Raw genomic sequence first — 20070 nt, 5'->3', positions numbered from 1 at the left:
AGACTAATGTCCTGTTTGGAACACTGACAAGTAAAGAGCAGTTTTTGTTGTTGTTGCTAAATCTGATTTGGTGGGCCTGGCTCACCAGTGGGCCCACCCTGGCCTACGCCTCTGGTTAAGAAACATAATGTAAAATCTAAGGTTACCACAAATGATTGTGACAGAAGGGATGTTTTCAGTCATGACCACTCCAGCTCTTAAGGTGGCAGTAAAAACTAATCTCTGCACTGTCTATACCTATTACAGAGAAAAGAAGAAAGAAGGGTTATCGTAAATCGCCACTATTTACATTGCTTTGCGTCCACCGCCTGCTGATTGCCGGTAAAATGGGGCAGGGCTAGGGCAGCTCCATAACGCTTTGCCGAATTTGAAGCAGTTCATAAATGTGATTGTGAAACATAGCAATTACCGTTCGATTAGACACTATGGATCCCAATCGGATAATTCAAGCACTGAAAGGGACGATAGATCCCAACCTCCGGATAGCGGCTGAAAACGAACTCAATCAGGTGGGTGGATGGCCAAAATAACTTTGTTGTTTTTGTTATCCGGTCAGCATGAACCAATTTCCAGAAAGGGTTGTCCGTGTTTATGATTTGGATCGCAATAAGGCCGTGTTTCGGCATCAATGATTTGTCGTTCTATAACTTATATGTGCATCTCTCTGTTTATTGTTTAGGACACGAAACAGTAGATTGACATTTAATGTAACTTCCGACACAAACTGTTGCACCGGAGAACAATAGAATTGTGAGGCAGTGTACGCACACTGTGCAGCAGTCCAGAGATGTGGCTGTTCGTGAAACAATGTAGCTAGCAAGTGTCCGATTGGATTGTAATTGTAGACATAATGCGCGAGTTGAAACATTGTAACAATTGCAGCAATTTCAGCTAGCGATAGTAAAAGTTTACAATTTTGATGGGATTTGACCGGTGAATTCGCCGAATCGCTCTTTCATCCAAAACCAAATCTAAATGCGATAGACAAATGTATCTTGTCAAACCATCTTAAAGGGTCAAATTGCAATTGCTACATCTATTTTTCGACTATAAATTCATGATATGTACCCATTGATTCTTGAAGAATCTCACGAGTTTAGTTCCACTGTCTTACCCCATCAGAATCCAAAAGATAAACTTGTTTCACTCTGTTTGTAAACAAAGGGAAACTTAAACAAACTCTATAGCCTCGTGTTTATTTCATGGGTGGTCAGGCCTTGCATCCATAGCTCTGTCTACGAATTTAAGAGTAGTTCCTTTTCTCCAGCCACATCCTCAGCTTTTTACTGAATTAGGGGCGGGCAGAACGCTGTGTTAGTTTCAACTGCTCATTGCCCTAATGAAAGATGGGTAACATAAGACTTGTAGCATATGCAGGACTAGGTCATGATTGCATCACTGAAAATAACTACATCTGCCATAGGCCTGCACTACCTTGACTTTGCATAATGTCCACTTCAGTAGGTTTACACTAATCAGGACAAATGATTGGTGTGTCTGTGTGAAATGCCTGTCAGTGATGCAACCAAGTGAATTTGGGGGCATTTGCTGGAGACAGAATGCTGACTGTTCTGCAGCAGAGGAGGAGGGATAGAGGGAGATAAAGTGAGGGAAAGAGAAAGCGTTCGGTACAAAATATTCCTCCTGTTTAAATTGTTGGTTGCTGGTTATATCTTTGACAGACCATGGCTCTTTTTTACTACCTTAAATCTGATAACTGGTCCGGCAAGGTTGATGTGAGAGCGAGCCAATAAGCTACATACTTCACCTGCTCTGTATTTTCCTTGTTCTTCAGTTAGTATTGACCTCAACAAACAACCTGGGAATCCACCTCCTTACACTCCGCTGTGTCATCATATAATTGTTTTGACCACTGTGCTCACGGTGTGCTGTAGATGTGAAACTGACCGCTGAAGTAATCAGGCGCTTGACTGTATGTGGTCCGATTTGGGTTGAGCTCATTTTAAAGCAGTCTTATTTTGTGTGTTCCAGTCGTACAAGATCATCAACTTCGCCCCCACTCTGCTCCAGATCATTGTGTCCGAACAGGTGGAGTTCCCTGTTCGCCAAGCAGGTAAGAACCCTGCCCCAGAACATTACATAAAGACCTGCATCTGGCTGTTTTTAAAACATCACTGGACCACTGCAACAACTATAAACAACACTGATTAATAGCCTCACTTTGGGCCGGTGTCCCGGGACATAGATTAAGCCTAGTCCTGGACAAAATATCACTTTCAATGAAGATTCTTCATCAAGCATGCTTTTTAGCTGCCACATGAATTAATGAATTGTAAGGTAGAATTGTGTCAGTCTTGCCAGTCTGAGTGATGTATATCTCTGTGCGCCAGCGGCCATCTACCTAAAGAACATGGTGAGCCAGTACTGGCAGGACCGCGAGCCCTCTCTAGGGGAGGTGGTGTTCCCCTTCAACATCCACGAGAACGACCGCACGCAGATCAGAGACCACATCGTGGAGGGCATTATCCAGTGTCCCGAGTCCATCCGGTGGGTCCTGCTGTCCTAACCTTCTTTACCTCCCTTAACCCACTAACCCTTACCTCTTAGCCTGATACTCAGGGCAGGTGGTGCCCTGCTCCGGTGCTCTGCTCTACCTAGAGCCTTTGAAATCGCGTCACTTGACTGTATAGGTCATCTGTGACTAGAAGTGCCCAATGAAGAGCGATGGGAGGATCATTTAGTGATGGCATGTTCTAGAAAGAATACAATGCTGATCTATGTGTGTGTATTCTCTCTCCCAGGGCCCAGTTGACAGTGTGTTTGCGAACCATCATAAAGCACGACTTCCCCGGGCGCTGGACGGCCATAGTGGATAAGATCGGCCTGTATCTGCAGTCTCAGAACAGTGGCAGCTGGTACGGCAGCCTGCTGGCCCTCTACCAGCTGGTCAAGACCTACGAGTGAGTCAACCAACCGGCGCTGTTTGTCCCACCTGAGGGTCACTGACTAGTGATCAAGTCATAACGACGCTGTGTTTTGAGACACCATTTTTAGTCCTAGTTTAGTAGTTCTAGTGTATAAGCCGAGTGATATAAATGATTATTCCATTTACACTTTTCAGTCATTGCACCCAGCCTGTTGTCGATGATATCACGTCTGTGTGCTGTCTCCTGCTGATGTGCTGTGTCTGTGTGTGTGTCTGTGTCTGTGTGTGTCAGGTATAAGAAGGCGGAGGAGAGGGACCCGTTGCTAGCAGCCATGCAGATCTTCCTGCCCCGTATACAGCAGCTCGTCACCCAGCTACTGCCTGACGGCACCATCTTCTCTGTCCTCATACAGAAACAGATCCTCAAGATCTTCCACGCACTCGTACAGGTGAGAGAAGGGACTGTGTGACTGACTGACTGTGCACGCTCAAGTATCTGTGACTGACTGCATGTGGCGTGCGTACGTTTGTGTGATACTAATACCAGTGTGTCTCTATTCTGCTCCTGCAGTACTCCCTGCCTCTCCAGCTGATTAATAACACAGTCATTACCCATTGGATGGAGATCCTCAGAGCTGTTATGGACAGAGATGTCCCCCCAGTAAGTTTTATTTCATCCTTCTTCGTTGTGTCGACCTGCCTGCCTTCTGCAAATTCTTCGACCTACGTTTTTTTTTTATTGAAGGGGAGTAGCGAACCTCTGTGTGTGTGTGTGTGTGTGTGTGGTTGCTAGGAGACGTTGGAGGTGGATGAGGACGACCGTCCTGACTTGGTGTGGTGGAAGAGTAAGAAGTGGGCCCTACACATCATCACCAGACTGTTCGAGAGGTGAGGGGGCACGGGAGATGTATTTGTGTGTTGATGAATTTGGATGTAGGTAGATGTTGATGTGAATATGTTTGTGTGTTTGTGGATCGTAGCCTTTTTCTTCAGTCTAACCGTGCTGTTCTACACTTGTGTGGTAGGTACGGAAGCCCAGGCAACGTGACAAAGGAGTACTTTGAGTTTGCAGACTTTTTCTTGAAGACGTACGCTGTAGGGATCCAACAGGTAAGAGTTCGTAACACTCTAAATATGACATCAAACCTTGAATGTATATATATATATATATACATGTCTGTTGTCCACATCTACCAATGTTGATGTATGTGTGTACATGAGTAGCAGCAGACTTCTGTTAAGTCTGACCCCGTACGATCTGTTGTGACCTCGTCTCTGGGTGGTCTCCTTCAGGTCCTGTTGAAGGTGCTGGACCAACACCGACAGAAGCAGTATGTCACGCCTCACGTCCTCCAGAAGTCTCTTAACTACCTGAACCAGGGCCTGTCTCACTCCCTCACCTGGAAACACATGAAGCCGCACATGCAGGCGGGTCATACAGACACCACTACACCTGTATCCCTGTGACACGTTAATAATAATGGATTTTATTTATATATATATAGCGCTTCTCCATCACAAATGTGGGATTATGTGTGTAATTACACTTTGTTATACCATTGTTATGTTTGTTATAAGGTTGTGACAATACACTTTGGATTGAGTTACAGTATGTGGCAGGTGATGATCAAATTTAACTTTGATCCATCTTCATGTCGGCATTTAAATCAGCTGTTTTATATACTTAGTAATTGAGCTAATCTGAATACTGCTATGCTTCTAAAAACTATGTTACAATTCCACTTCTAGTAGTTAGTAGTTAACCTGAACGTGTGTGTACTGTGTGTTCCACAGACCATCAGCCAGGAGGTGATCTTCCCTCTAATGTGTTACAAAGACGAGGATGAGAAACTGTGGCAGGAGGATCCATACGAGTACATCCGCATGAAGTTCAGTGAGTACACACACGTTCTATAACTCAATCAGTTAGTAGTTACGGAGGTAATGGGACATTGTATGGTCAGTATACATAATGACATGTCAGATTGAAAATGTATGGCTTCCATAGAATAGACATACAGTAAATTGTGAGCTTGGCTGGGTTTCTTTCTCTGTTCCAGATGTGTATGATGACCATGCCCTCCCTGCCACCGCCGCCCAGAGCCTCCTGTGTAAAGCAGCCCGCAAGAGAAAGGAGGTGAGTGGAGAACCACACTAGAACCTAACAAAAACTACCCAACAGTCCTAAATAGCTTACTTTCCTCATTTCCTTTCCTTAACTGAGTCTTCTCTGATATGACTTGCATCACTGCTCTGCCCCCCCCCCCCCTTCCCAGGTTCTTCCCCAGATGATGGAGTTCTGCCACCAGATCATGATGGAGCCCTCTGCTGACCCCCGCAGGAAGGATGGGGCGCTGCACGTCATCGGCTCACTGGCCGAACTCCTACTGAAGGTCAGCAGTGTGTGTGTCTCTGTACTTTCCCCTCTTGTTTTATTACCTGTTTAGTCTATCTGTGACTGAGTCTTCTCTTCCTGTTGTCGTCCTGTAGAAGAGGATGTACAGGGAGCAGATGGAGCTGATGTTACAGAACTATGTGTTCCCTCTACTCAACTCCCCTCTGGGATACCTCCGGGCTAGGGTGAGACACACACACACACACACACACCGCGCTTTCACTCCAAGGCCCCTCTAACCCAACTCTTCTCATGGAGCTGAGAATGGGTGTGTAAGAACATGTGAGTGTGTTTGCAGTTCTTCAGTCTTTAAAATGGCTCCTTCCCTCTTTATACCTAGAGTCCTGTTGGGTGCTACATTCCATACAGTCCATCCATGTGAGTCAGAATGGTCTCAGTCCTGTTTTATATAGACTAAACATCCCCCTTCCTGCATTTCTTTACCCCCTCACCCCTGCTCTTTTACTTACTGGCCATCTTCGGGCAGGTGAACGTGTTGGGAAGCACCACTGCACATTTTGGTGACTGGAAGTGGATGGTGCTGATTTGTACATGATGTGGATAGGCTCCAAACTGATAGCGATGCCCATCCGTGTGGGATATAGATCAGTGATTGTAACCCTGTGTTTGTCCTCAGTCGTGCTGGGTGTTGCATTCGTTCAGCCCGCTGCGTTTCCATAACGAGTTGGTCCTGAGGAATGCGGTGGAGCTGGTTAAACAGGGCCTCATAGCAGACAAGGAGATGCCCGTCAAGGTGGAGGCTGCTATCGCCTTGCAGACACTGGTCAGCAACCAGGAGCAAGGTCTGAGGTTCACACACATGCATGGACGTACACACACACACACACACACACACACACACACACACACACACTGAACCCTCTCTCTCCCTCTCTTTAGCTAAGGTCTACATCAGGCCCTACATCCAACCTGTCATGCAGGAGCTGCTCCACGTCATCAAGGAGACGGAGAACGATGACCTCACTAACGTCATTCAGAAGATGATCTGCGAGTACAACCAGGAAGTGGCTGTCATTGCCGTCGACATGACCCAGAACCTGGTACGCCTCCACGGTCTTGCTCTACTGTTTAACTGTGTGTGTGTGTGTGTGTGTGTGTGTGTGTGTGTGTGTGTGTGTGTGTGTGTGTGTGTGTGTGTGTGTGTGTGTGTGTGTGTGTGTGTGTGTGTGTAAAGGTGTCTGCATGCTTCCTATCTGAAACAGTGTGTGTGGGTAAAGGTGTCTGCATGCTTCCTATCTGAAACTGTGTGTGTGTAAAGGTGTCTGCATGCTTCCTATCTGTGTGTGTGTGTGTAAAGGTGTCTGCATGCTTCCTATCTTTGTGTGTGTGTGTGTGTGTGTGTGTGTGTGTGTGTGTGTGTGTGTGTGTGTGTGTGTGTGTGTGTGTGTGTGTGTGTAAAGGCAAAGGAGTCCGCATTTTTTCTTGAGGCAAGCCAAAGTCGGTAGAGGAGAAATTCTGCACCAAACATCTTCGTTAGATGTCAAATTGTGTGACTAAGATCTCCTAGGTATGCCATTTTTTTTAGATAGATTAATTCGGACTATTTTGGCTACGGTGTCTCAAGACGGACAAACAGTACTATTGTCGCTTTTTTCCGCCTAAAGATCTTTTAAGCCAGCACAGCCAAACCGAAGCACACGAAGGCCTTAACACCCCCTGCATATGTGTCTCCAGGCTGAGATCTTCACCAAGGTGCTCCAGAGTGAAGAGTATGAGGAGAGTGAAGACAAGACGGTGATGGCTCTGGGGATCCTCAGCACCATAGACACCATACTCACTGTTATGGAGGACCACAAGGAGGTGAGACACACACACACACACACACGCGCTCACCCTATTCCAAATCTAGTCCTCTGAAGCTCCAGTTGAATGTGTGATGATTGGTGATTGATTTGCTCCCTCTCCCCTGCTTTGTTTGAACACACAGTGTTATTGAGCATGGTGTGAATTATGTCAGACTAGGGCTGCGACGGTCATGTCATTTTGGGTGACTGTAATTGACCTGCTAAATGACTGTGCTCACCGCAATAACCGGTGCATCTTTTACGCATATTTTTTCCTCTCCGCTCCTGATTGCATGTGCCGCCATAGAAACAGAATGAATCGAACGGGTGTCCCCATTCAAGTCAATGATTGCATAATGGGTCGACTGGCGGCCATTGCGAGTGTACCCATAGAAGTAAAAACAGGAAGTGTTTAACCATCAACATGTGCTGTGATTTGTTGATTCAACTCCACTGACATTTACACAAAATACATTCCATTGCGTGAGCCACATCAGCTAACATCATTTGAATGAACAGATTACATTTCGGGCAAGGAGCAACAACGTTTCATAACGTTGTTAAGAGTCCATGTTACCGCGGGAAACGCTCAACCGCGGGAATGCTCTGCCGTCCTGTCTTCAGCCAGCTGTTTGTTCCACATTTTTTTCCCTTCCGCATTTTACGGTTATGACTGTTATTTTCATGGAGGTCTTCGTCCGTAACCATCGGTTATACGGTAATTGTGCCAGCCCTATGTCAGACCGATATTAGCCTGGGATCAATAGATGATCTTTGACCTTTTGATATCTCTTTCTGCCTGTATCTTTCCTCTCTCACCCTCTTGACTGCCTCTCGTTCTTTCGTTATCGTGTTCTCTCTCTCCCTCTCCATCTCCCTCTCTCTCAGATCACTCAGCAGTTGGAGGGCATCTGTTTACAGGTGATAGGCCTGGTGCTGCAGAAGCCCATCATAGGTATGGCAGGTGTGTGTGCTCACGTCACTGTCTGTTTTTGTGTGTACACACATACTCATTTGTTTGCTGTGTGTGTCTATTCCTCTCTGTGACCTTTTGTGTGTGTGTGTGTGTGTGTGTGTGCTTTTCACACACACACACACAATAACCGCATTCATCTCACTTTCCTGTTCCAGTGAGTCACCCCCCTCTTTTGTATAACACCTTGTTCATTTCCGTCTCACAATGAACACTGTCTAATTGTCAAAAGCTGTTCACCTTGCACTTCCCAAATCCCAGATGACCAGGCACCAGTCATGCCTGTAATTGGCTCGTGTGTGTGTGTGTTTCTGGGTGTGTAATCCCATCTGTGGTGTGTGTGTGTGTGTGTGTGTGTGTGTCTGTAATCACCTCTGTGCTGTGTGTGTGTAAGGAGAGATTACAGCTCTATGTTAATGAATGGATTATGTGATAACCTGTTATAATGAGAGTTTCCTTCAGGAAGAGTGGGGGGGGGGTCACTGTGGAAGATTATTTATCTCTAAAAGGGAAACATCAATTCTATGATCTGTTTCCTCCTCTTCTCCCTCCACTCCAGAGTTCTACGAGGAGATTCTGTCCCTGGCGTTTGGGCTGACCTGCCAGACTATCTCCCCTCAGATGTGGCAGCTACTGGTGGTGCTCTACGGGGTCTTCCAGCACGACTGCTTTGACTACTTCACGGGTACAGTACTGAGTCACTGGTCAACAGTCACCTGCCTGTTAGTGAGAATTTTGGGCTTACACACCTGTCTAGGTGAACATTGAATATCACAGTGAATGTAATGTAGAATAGCATGATGGTGACACTGATGCTGCCCCAACACGATGATGATCACGGTCTGGTCTCTTTCAGATATGATGCCTCTTTTGCACAACTACGTTACCGTGGATACAGACACGCTCCTGTCCAACCCCAAATACTTAGAGGTCATATACACCATGTGCAAAAAGGTGAGTGTGTGTGTGTGTGTTCAGGTAGAGTTTGATGAAGTGTCCCATGTTGACCTTTGACTCCTGTGCTGTAGGTGCTGACCAGTGATGCAGGTGAGGACGCAGAGTGTCACGCTGCTAAGCTGCTGGAGGTCATCGTCCTCCAGTGTCGGGGGAGGGGCATCGACCAGGTGAGAGGGACCGCGAAGGCTTCTGGGTAGTATTTAAGGGTAGACGTGGTCCCAGTTCAGCCCAAACCAGTTCGTTTTCCCTTTCCATACCCTGAATCTCCCGTTGGGAGGGATGATTGCTATCAATATTGTATTGATTCTTCTCTCTCAACCCCATGTGATCTGCCACAGTTTTAATGATCTTCCTGTAAATGTCAGACAGATATTACCCAGTCAACAATAGCTATCTCTCGTTCGCTCTCTTTCTCACTCCCTCTTCCCCTCCAGTGTATCCCGTTGTTCGTGGAGGCTGTGTTGGAGCGACTAACCAGAGGTGTGAAGTCCAGTGAGCTGAGGACCATGTGTTTGCAGGTGGCCATCGCTGCTCTCTACTACAACCCAGCCCTGCTCATCCACACGCTGGACAACATGCACTTCCCCCACACCCCACAGCCCATCACCGCTCACTTCATCAACCAGTGGATGAATGATACGGAGTTCTTCCTGGGGTAAGTGTATAAACTAAGCCCTTACGCCATATACACAACCCACTATAAAGTACAGAGAGGATAAACCATGTTCCTTAAATACTAGTAGACCCATACTGTACACAGTCCACTTCATCAACTATATTGTTAGTCATCACTGAGTCACACTGTGGTCTTTCTATAGCAGTGTAAAAACATATGGGATATACAGTATTTGTACCTACTACAGTCGTGGCCAAAAGTTTTGAGAATGACACAAATATTAATTTTCACAAAGTTTGCTGCTTCAGTGTCTTTAGATATTTTTGTCAGGTGTTACTATGGAATACTGAAGTATAATTACAAGCATTTCATAAGTGTCAAAGGCTTTTATTGACAATTACATGAAGTTGATGCAAAGAGTCAATATTTGCAGTGTTGACCCTTCTTTTTCAAGACCTCTGTAATCTGCTCTGGCATGCTGTCAATTAACTTCTGGGCCACATCCTGACTGATGGCAGCCCATTCTTGCATAATCAATGCTTGGAGTTTGTCAGAATTTGTGGGTTTTGTTTGTCCACCCGCCTCTTGAGGATTGACCACAAGTTCTCAATGGGATTAAGGTCTGGGGAGTTTCCTGGCCATGGACCCAAAATATCGATGTTTTGTTCCCCGAGCCACTTAGTTATCACTTTTGCCTTATGGCAAGGTGCTCCATCAGGCTGGAAAAGGCATTGCTCGTCACCAAACTGTTCCTGGATGGTTGGGAGAAGTTGCTCTCGGAGGATGTGTTGGTACCATTCTTTATTCATGGCTGTGATCTTAGGCAAAATTGTGAGTGAGCCCACTCCCTTGGCTGATAAGCAACCCCACACATGAATGGTCTCAGGATGCTTTACTGTTGGCATGACACAGGACTGATGGTAGCGCTCACCTTGTCTTCTCCGGACAAGCTTTTTTCCGGATGCCCCAAACAATCGGAAAGGGGATTCATCAGAGAAAATGACTTTACCCCAGTTCTCAGCAGTACAATCCCTGTACCTTTTGCAGAATATCAGTCTGTCCCTGATATTTTTCCTGGAGAGAAATGGCTTCTTTACTGCCCTTCTTGACACCAGGCCATCCTCCAAAAGTCTTCGCCTCACTGTGCATGCAGATGCACTCACACCTGCCTGTTGCCATTCCTGAGCAAGCTCTGTACTGGTGGTGCCCCGATCCCGCAGCTGAATCAACTTTGGGAGACGGTCCTGGCGCTTGCTGGACTTTCTTGGGCGCCCTGAAGCCTTCTTCACAACAATTGAACTGTTCTCCTTGAAGTTCTTGATGATCTGATAAATGGTGGATTTAGGTGCAATCTTACTGGCAGCAATATCCTTTTCTGTGAAGCCCTTTTTGTGCAAAGCAATGATGACGACACGTGTTTCCTTCCAGGTAACCATGGTTAACAGAGGAAGAACAATGATTCCAAGCACCACCCTCCTTTTGAAGCTTCCAGTCTGTTATTTGAACTCAATCATGACAGAGTCATCTCCAGCCTTGTCCTCGTCAACACTCACACCTGTGTTAACAAGAGAATCACTGACATGATGTCAGCTGGTCCTTTTGTGGCAGGGCTGAAATGCAGTGGAAATGTTTTTTGGGGATTCAGTTCATTTGCATGGCAAAGAGGGACTTTGCAATTAATTGCAATTCATCTGATCTCTCTTCATAACATTCAGGCGTATATGTAAATTGCCATCATACAAACTGAGGCAGCAGACTTTGAAAATTAATATTTGTGTCATTCTCAAAACTTTTGGCCACGACTGTACAGTACACTATACATGATTTATTCACCACCTACCTGTAGTTCATTCTCTCTCTCTCTCCCTCCCTCCACTCGTCCCTCTCCCAGGCTCCATGACCGTAAGATGTGTATCATCGGACTGAGTGTTCTGATGGAGCTACCCTCCAGGCCAGTGGTGGTAGAAGGGGTAGCGGCTCAGATCGTCCCCAGCGTCCTGCTCCTGTTCCTGGGGCTCAAACACCTCTACTCCTCCCGCCTCCTCAACAAGCCAGACCTACTGGCCTGCACTGGGGTACCTGAGGAGGACCAGAACGGTGAGAGGAGGAAAACGGGTGACAGAGGAGGAGAGGAGACAGGACAAATGAGAGGGGAATGGAGAGAACAGGCAAGAGAGGAGGAGAGAAAAGGGAAGGCGAGATGCTAATACTGTTGAATCATACCCTCTTTTTGGAAGCCATGGGATAAGGCCAGGGATAATGTAAATGGTAGGAGATTAAGCCACTACTAACCCTAGCTATGGATGTGGTAGGAATCAGTCCTCAGCTGTTCACGCGTGTTGCTTTACACATCTATGGCCAGGTTTCAACACCTCTGGACCTCTCTCTCTCTCTCTCGCTTGACTTCTCACTCTGAATACAGGTCATATTAGTTGCACTACATTGCCCTACATGCCGCAGGGCAGCTGTGCTGGCATTCCTCAGTCAAGTGTAAAGAACGGCAGGGTACAGGGGAGGTTAGGATGAAGGAAATTGTTATGTGTGTTAGCTATGCAGCTGTTACTGTAATTGGGTATATTAAAACGGCATTAAGAGAAATTGTGCCTTTCAAAAAGGTAAAAGGGTCATTTCGTTCTATTCATTCTGTTTTTCTATGTGTGTGTGATTCTCTGCGTCTGTCTGTCTGCATGTGTGTTGCCTCCACAGAGGAGATCCCCAGTGATGAGGATGAGGTGAATGCAAACTGTAACGCCATGATGCAACAGCAGACCTGCACACGCGTAGGCCACGAGGACGAGGAGGAGGATGATGAAGACTACTGGGATGAAGAAGGGCTGGAGGGGACACCCCTGGAGGAGTACAACACGCCCCTGGACTATGACAATGGAGAGGACGAGTACCAGTTCTTCACCGCTGCCCTACTCAGTAAGCAGTTACACATCTACACACACCAACTCGCACACAAACGCACACACAGCTACTTGTGCGCACACACACAGAGAAAAAAGGAATATGCATGCATACCAGGCATCTAACCCTTACTCTCTCCTGTGTGTACTATAGGGGTCCAGAACACTGACCAGCCTTGGTACCAGTCTCTAACCACGCCCCTCAGTGATGACCAGAAGAAACAGCTGCAGGAGATCTACAGCCTGTCCCAGCAGAGGAGGAGCACCGCCGCCAAGGGCCAATGGTGAGGCAGAAGAGGGCCAATGGGGAGAGAGGACCGAGGGCCAATGGGGAGAGAGGACCGAGGGCCAATGGGGAGAGAGGACCGAGGGCCAATGGGGAGAGAGGACCAAGGGCCAATGGGGAGAGAGGCCTATTGGGAAAGAGAAGAGGGCCGAGGGCCAAGGGCCAGTGGGGGGGGAGAGAGAAGAGGACCAAGGGCCAGTGCGGGGAGAGAGGACAGAGGGCCAATGGGTGGACAGAGGGCCAATGGGTGGACAGAGGGCCAATGGGTGGACAGAGGGCCAATGGGTGGACAGAGGGCCAATGGGTGGACAGAGGGCCAATGGGTGGACAGAGGGCCAATGGGTGGACAGAGGGCCAATGGGTGGACAGAGGGCCAATGGGTGGACAGAGGGCCAATGGGTGGACAGAGGGCCAATGGGTGGACAGAGGGCCAATGGGTGGACAGAGGGCCAATGGGTGGACAGAGGGCCAATGGGTGGACAGAGGGCCAATGGGTGGACAGAGGGCCAATGGGTGGACAGAGGGCCAATGGGTGGACAGAGGGCCAATGGGTGGACAGAGGGCCAATGGGTGGACAGAGGGCCAATGGGTGGACAGAGGGCCAATGGGTGGACAGAGGGCCAATGGGGGGACAGAGGGCCAATGGGGGGACAGAGGGCCAATGGGGGGACAGAGAGTGGACAGAGGGCCAATGGGGGGACAGAGAGTGGACAGAGGGCCAATGGGGGGGGGAGAGTGGACAGAGGGCCAATGGGGGGGGGGAGAGTGGACAGAGGGCCAATGGGGGGGGGGAGAGTGGACAGAGGGCCAATGGGGGGGGGAGAGTGGACAGAGGGCCAATGGGGGGGGGAGAGTGGACAGAGGGCCAATGGGGGGGGGAGAGTGGACAGAGGGCCAATGGGGGGGGGAGAGTGGACAGAGGGCCAATGGGGGGGGGAGAGTGGACAGAGGGCCAATGGGGGGGGGAGAGTGGACAGAGGGCCAATGGGGGGGGGAGAGTGGACAGAGGGCCAATGGGGGGGGGGAGAGTGGACAGAGGGCCAATGGGGGGGGGAGAGTGGACAGAGGGCCAATGGGGGGGGGAGAGTGGACAGAGGGCCAATGGGGGGGGGGAGAGTGGACAGAGGGCCAATGGGGGGGGGGAGAGTGGACAGAGGGCCAATGGGGGGGGGAGAGTGGACAGAGGGCCAATGGGGGGGGGAGAGTGGACAGAGGGCCAATGGGGGGGGGAGAGTGGACAGAGGGCCAATGGGGGGGGGAGAGTGGACAGAGGGCCAATGGGGGGGGGAGAGTGGACAGAGGGCCAATGGGGGGGGGAGAGTGGACAGAGGGCCAATGGGGGGGGGAGAGTGGACAGAGGGCCAATGGGGGGGGGAGAGTGGACAGAGGGCCAATGGGGGGGGGAGAGTGGACAGAGGGCCAATGGGGGGGGGAGAGTGGACAGAGGGCCAATGGGGGGGGGAGAGTGGACAGAGGGCCAATGGGTTGGGAGCTGGTGAGGCTGAAAAATAAGGATGCAGGGTGGAAAATACAACATACAACAACAGTAAAAGGTTGTTGATTTAAACATGTCTTTTGACAAGCATGCTGTATTTTCCATTCCGTTGAGTCCTAACACTGTGTCATGTTGTTTCAGAGCTGTAAGGGACATGGCTGGAGGCCTGGATGGAAGGAGGAGTAGCAGCAGAGTTCTGGCCTGATCTGAAGTGGATTTAAAACACACTGAACTGTTTCAGTCCAGATCAGACCAGATTTAACTAGACTTTACTGATCCCACCAAGACCGGGCCATCTAGATCCATAGCTGAACTGGGTGGAGACCCACCAGAGACCATAATACCAGGACTTTACACACTTTACGGTTCACATCCCAGACCGTAATTGGACCACACCCACCCCAGAGAGAGAGAGTGTGTGTGTGTGCGTGAGATTGATGTCCTACTCTGTATCACTGACCAGCAAATTCATCTTCTAGTACAGTGCAGTCCTTGGGTCTGTGATTCTGTAACTGAGTGAATATAAGTATTGTACACAAAATCCCTGTTTCTTTATAGCCTGGCTTTTGTATGGTCTCGAGAGGACTGGCCAGATGTCCTTGGTTGCCATGGCATCAATCAGAACCATGTGTCAGTTAGTCTGAGGTGCTTATTGACGGACAGACAGACGTGTTTGGGGTGAAAGGTTAAGGGTTAGGGGTCAGTGACCTTTGACCCACGGGGGGGTTCCTTTCACACTGATGAAATGTAATAGGGGGCAAGATGCTGGGAGGAGAGCTTTTGTTTGTCTTTGTTTTGTTTTTATAACTGTTTTCATTTAACTTAAGAAAATCATAAACATTCATGTAACATCTAGCCCAGTGCTTTTTCCTGTTATGTTACTATAGTGAGTGTTTGTAGGTTTGTGCTCCTCTGCCTGCAGGTGTGTGTAGGGGTTAAGAATTTTATATTGATTTCGCATGGAGAACATGTGGATATTGCAGTAGCTGAAACTTTGCGTCTTTGAACATCTCTTCCTGCTCTGTTGAATCAATACTAGGTCAGAGTTCACTGCTGCGATCAATCCTCATTTATAAAACATCCAGCTCAATAACACACAGTTGGATTGAACAACTACTGTAACATCATGCAGGTTAACAGTATCAGCAGGAGTAAATATGTTTTCATTTACAGGCTTCTCTCAGGGCCCTGTTCAGATGCTTTAAAAGGGATTCCTCCCTCCATGGTTCTGACACAAGACAGAGGGAATAACATGGTGAAATCTGGCATTCACCAGTCCACAAACTATCTGGACTTGGGTATCAAATTCAAATCACAGCCGGGAATCTCTCCATACCAGACAGTTCTTTCTCTCATGTCCCCAGCTGTCCAGAAAAATGAGCCAACTCTGAAAGGAGTTTCCTCTGGAATGTTAGAGATGTCCAAATACCACAGGGCTTCTTTCTGCATTTTATAGTCAGTATTTGATTCTCTAGTGGAGTCGGAGTGCTCTGCTTGCAGGGTTGGGAGTCAGATCCTGATGTTTCAGATGGGACGCTTGGATGGGTTTTGGTGCGGCAACAGTGCTCTCCCTCTCTCTCTCCCTGTGTTAGTATTCTGTGTGTGTTCGGCTGCAGTTTGTATGTTCTAGCCCACTGCAGTTTCTACTGAAGACTGTGTGTGTGCAGGACAGTAAGGAGCAACCAAGCGTTGAAGAGATGTCGAACTCTGTGGGCGGTGAAACCAACATAGGGTGTGTGTTTATTTGTTGTTGACTAGTGTCCTGGAGTTGTTTCTCTCCAGAAAATGTTCTGTTGCAGTCTGCCTCTGCAATTAAGCACGGCAGTGAATTATGTTCTCCAACAAACACCCTCCCCCTCTCTCTCTTCATTTCTATTGGTCTGTATGACTGAGTGACAGATTTCTGTAGGTGACGTTGCGTATACCTGACAGTTCCAGGTCATGCTAGGATGCTGTTGCATTAATCTTCAGTCTCACACCAGTAGAGGAGAGAGAGAGAGAGAGAGGTATAGAGAGACCCGGTATAGAAAGAGTGATGCTGATCCCTGCGGGGGATTGTGTCAAATGTGGCCAATTATCCATGCCAATCTGCACTCCCTTCAGTTAACTCTAGTCTACTGCCCTGGTAATAATCGAGGGGATTCTCTGGCCACTGTGTCCCAGTGAGGGTGTCTCTCCTCCAGCCTGCCTGGTGGCCTCTTCCCCCTGGGGAGCAGAGTGGAGGTAATGATGATGGCCATAGGTCGTGGTGTGCTGGGCAAAGCTAATCAGATCTGAGTATGAGAAGGGAAAACAAGGGCAGAGTCAGAGAGAGAGACCTCACTGCAGTTCAGCAACCAAATAACCAATTTCCACAGACAGTTTAAAACGTGAGCTGAAGTCCCCAGCTAACTATTGAGTGAAGTACTGTGATGTATGTTTGTTCTCTGGGGCAGCTAACTGCCTGTGGTCTCTGCAGTGTGTGCCTCTGTCAGAATCACTTACCTGGATGGATGGGGGTAGGCAAAGTTCAGGTGAAGTGCATTTTGTGTCACGTGGTAGTTCCCTGCCCTTTTATAGCCACCCAAAACACACACACACACACACACACACACACACACACACACACACAGAGACAGAGAACTCTCTCCTGCCGTTGTCTGTGTGTGTCCAGGGCACACAGGGACTGTCTCCACACGCCAGTGAAGCTGAGAGATACAGACTGACAGCGCTGGCTGTGGCTCTATCTCCCTGGTGTGAGTCAGCGGTCCCCAGACTCCACCACAGGTGGTGAGGAGTGGGAATAAATAAAGTTCTCAAGTTTCCCAGGCACTGGAGTCAACTTTAGGGAGCATCCACAAACAGTGTGGCCTCCCTATGAAACTGGCTTCTGCTAAGAGGAGTGGACTTCCATGGCACAGGCGAAAGTGTGCTGCCTCGCACTATAACAATACAGGGTCACTGGTTCAAGCCTCATTCCTGACTACTCCCCCTCCACCGCTGCATTAGTAATGGGATATTTGATTCCTAATGGAGGTCTTGGCTACTTTGCAACTTCTGCTCACACACCAGTTAATTGCATTTGCTTTGGTAATGAGGGAGGCTGATTGCATATCATGAATCATGTGCCACTCTCCTGCCCTTCTTTAACCCCGGAGGGGTTTTGAAAGAGAGCGGTTCTCCAGTTGGGCTGGTCTGTGATTCACTGTCACCTTTCCCTGGTCAGAGGAATAAGGCAACCTCAGAGAGAGGTTTTCCAGAGGACATATGAGATGGTTCTGTACAGAGGAGAGATGTGAATGAATAAACAGCATGAGACTGAATCAGTAATAGCACAAGAGCAATAGTGGACTGTATAAGGAGATAGTGACACCCGCAAAGGACTGTATAATAGCATCAACTACTATTAACAACTAGCAATAGTAACAACCAACAGTAAATGCACACGTTTCAATAACAACGAGAGAGACTGAGGAGGCTCTGACCTGGGCAAGCAGGACTGTCTGGTATCCTGTCCCCTAGCAACCTATTGGTGGCCTGATAGCAGAGGTCACTGGAAGTCTGGGTAGACAGTTTATGATCCCCTAGTCTCTGGCACCATCAGGTGATGGGTGGAGTGAGCTGCATGAAATTAGATACCTCACGGGCAGGAAAAGTCATAACAGGTTTAGTCTGGCGACTCCATACCAAAGCTCTTCATACCTGAGTAGTAGTATTATAATCACCTCTCCTCCTAATGAGCTATTCATCCTCAAGTACACCCTTGAGATTTAATATCACCTCGTGCTGCGATGGGCCTGGCGGTGGCATAACTGCCAGGCAGGCTCGTTTAGTGGCAGTCAGCCACCGAGCTATAAGCCTAAAGTAATGAAATCAAACGCTATTGTAGAAAGAGAGGGGCCGCACTCGCCTCGAACATGTAACCGTATCATTACCGATGGATAACAGCTATTGTGGTCCACACGCTCCGTCGCCCACAGGAATGTAGGCCTGCCTAGCCCTTCTGAACCGTGCGGCGGTTGGTGAGTGCGCCATGCATTCTGAAGGCAATTAACGCACAGAACGGCACCTTGAACACTCGCAAATGCATCATTCCAATGAAAAAAAAAAACTAATAAGCAAATGAACGAGGCAAAACCATTTCATTATTTTTAGTCGGAGAGGCCAGATGTTTTCTCCTGGTCCCATAATTGTGAGGTGAATATATATATAGATATATAGATATATCAATATATATATGGATATATATATGGTGTGTAGCAATGCTCCCTCAAATGTTTTCCGGCACTAAGCAAATTTCAGGTCTGCTGAGTGCAAACTTCAACATTGTGAAAATTCTGTGCGACTTCCAGTGCGTGTTTCAGTCTACAGTAGCAGCCAATGTGCGGTGTTCAATGTCGCCTACATTCCATGAGACTTTTAAAAAAAACATGCAGAGCTTGACATTAACCTGTTTATCCACTTGTCTTTCAGACAAGGGGGTGACTGAAAATGTTGTTTGATGCAAGTAACCACTTTACAAAATAAAATGCATTATTATTCTCATACCATTACTACATAGAATCAGACAAATTAAGCTTCCCTCTGCCTATTGCCTACTTAGCTTATTCAAACCTGTCTCAAAATACAACACTGCCCCTTTTAAGACAAAAACAAAAGCTCTTTACCTGACTCACTTTTCAAAGATGTCTAGAAATGTATACGTTTTGTGCTCTTGTAGGAAGCGATCACTCCCCTATTGCTGACTACAAATGATCTATAACAGGTCTAATAATTCCCTAACTAGCAAAGGATATGAACAAAATGTGCATGTGGCTACATGCAACTCTCGCTTTGATCTCAAAACAAGTGAATCTACTCATGACCGCTCATGCTGTAAACACAGTCCAGTTCGAAGTAAATGGCAAAGATCCATATATGGCAATGGTCTATTGCATGTAGGCCTACTGCAGTGGTGTAAAGTACTAAAGTAAAAATACTTTTAAGTAATACTTAAGTAGTTTTTGGGGGTATCTGTACTTTACTTTTTGTATTTTTGACAACTTTTACTCCACTACATTCCTAAAGAAAATAATGTACTTTTTACTTCTTACATTTTCCCTGACACCCAAAAGTACTAGTTACATTTAGAATGCTCAAGCAGGACAGCATTATGGCACCTATCAATATAACACTTTGTCATCCCTACTGCCTCTGATCTGGCATACTCACGAAACACAACTACTGTGTTTGTAAATGATGTTGGAGTGTGCCCCTATAATTAAAAATAATATGAAAATTGTGCTGTCTTGTTTGCTTAATATAAGGAATTTGATGTATAGCATTTACTTTTACTTTGTACTTTTACTCATGTAGGACAATTTAGTACTTTTTCTACTACTGTACTTAAGTACATTTAAAACCAGATACTTTTACTCAAGTAGTATTTTATTGGGTAATGTTCACTTTTACTTGAGTCATTTTCTGTTAAAGTATCTTTACTTTTACTCAAGTATGACAATTGAGTACTTTTTCCACTACTGGCCTACTGCAACTCTGATTGCAATATAATTCTACTCTGATGCGTTCTGCCTACAACAAAATCTCTTCCATGATTCGTTTTGTTTCGGTATGTTGAATTGAAAGTGGCTAATATTTTGAATTAAAAGTGGCTAATGTTGAGTTGATCACTATTACCACAGTAAAAAATAGCAACAGTTCGCCTACCCGGCGTGCAGGGCAGCTCTATCCATGCTGCACACCAATGTTCCCTCTAAACTGCCCCGACA

At 47.3% G+C, this 20070-nt stretch overlaps 1 protein-coding gene across 2 annotated transcripts; it reads left to right on the top strand.

Moving 5' to 3' along the window:
* The first annotated feature begins 342 nt into the window (after positions 1-342).
* LOC120032226 (importin-8-like) lies at positions 343-18741 on the top strand. 2 transcript variants are annotated; one of them, XM_038978218.1, is made up of 25 exons: positions 343-509; positions 1993-2074; positions 2352-2508; positions 2763-2921; positions 3180-3336; positions 3459-3548; positions 3681-3775; positions 3913-3997; positions 4181-4315; positions 4682-4781; positions 4948-5024; positions 5164-5280; positions 5378-5467; positions 5920-6085; positions 6183-6343; positions 6978-7103; positions 7976-8042; positions 8620-8745; positions 8917-9014; positions 9089-9184; positions 9452-9672; positions 11525-11730; positions 12340-12558; positions 12697-12826; positions 14465-18741. In XM_038978218.1, coding segments are annotated over exons 1-25 (3045 nt in total). In that variant the 5' UTR covers positions 343-425; the 3' UTR covers positions 14466-18741. The 2 variants fall into 2 exon arrangements, with proteins under 2 accessions (XP_038834146.1, XP_038834145.1); XM_038978217.1 differs by having other exon boundaries at positions 7976-8051.
* The last annotated feature ends 1329 nt before the right edge of the window (positions 18742-20070 follow it).

Source organism: Salvelinus namaycush, chromosome 38, assembly GCF_016432855.1.
Source record: "Salvelinus namaycush isolate Seneca chromosome 38, SaNama_1.0, whole genome shotgun sequence".
Taxonomy (NCBI): Eukaryota; Metazoa; Chordata; class Actinopteri; order Salmoniformes; family Salmonidae; genus Salvelinus; species Salvelinus namaycush.
Note: the sequence above shows the minus strand (reverse complement) of the source record. Positions and strands in the feature narration are given on the sequence as shown.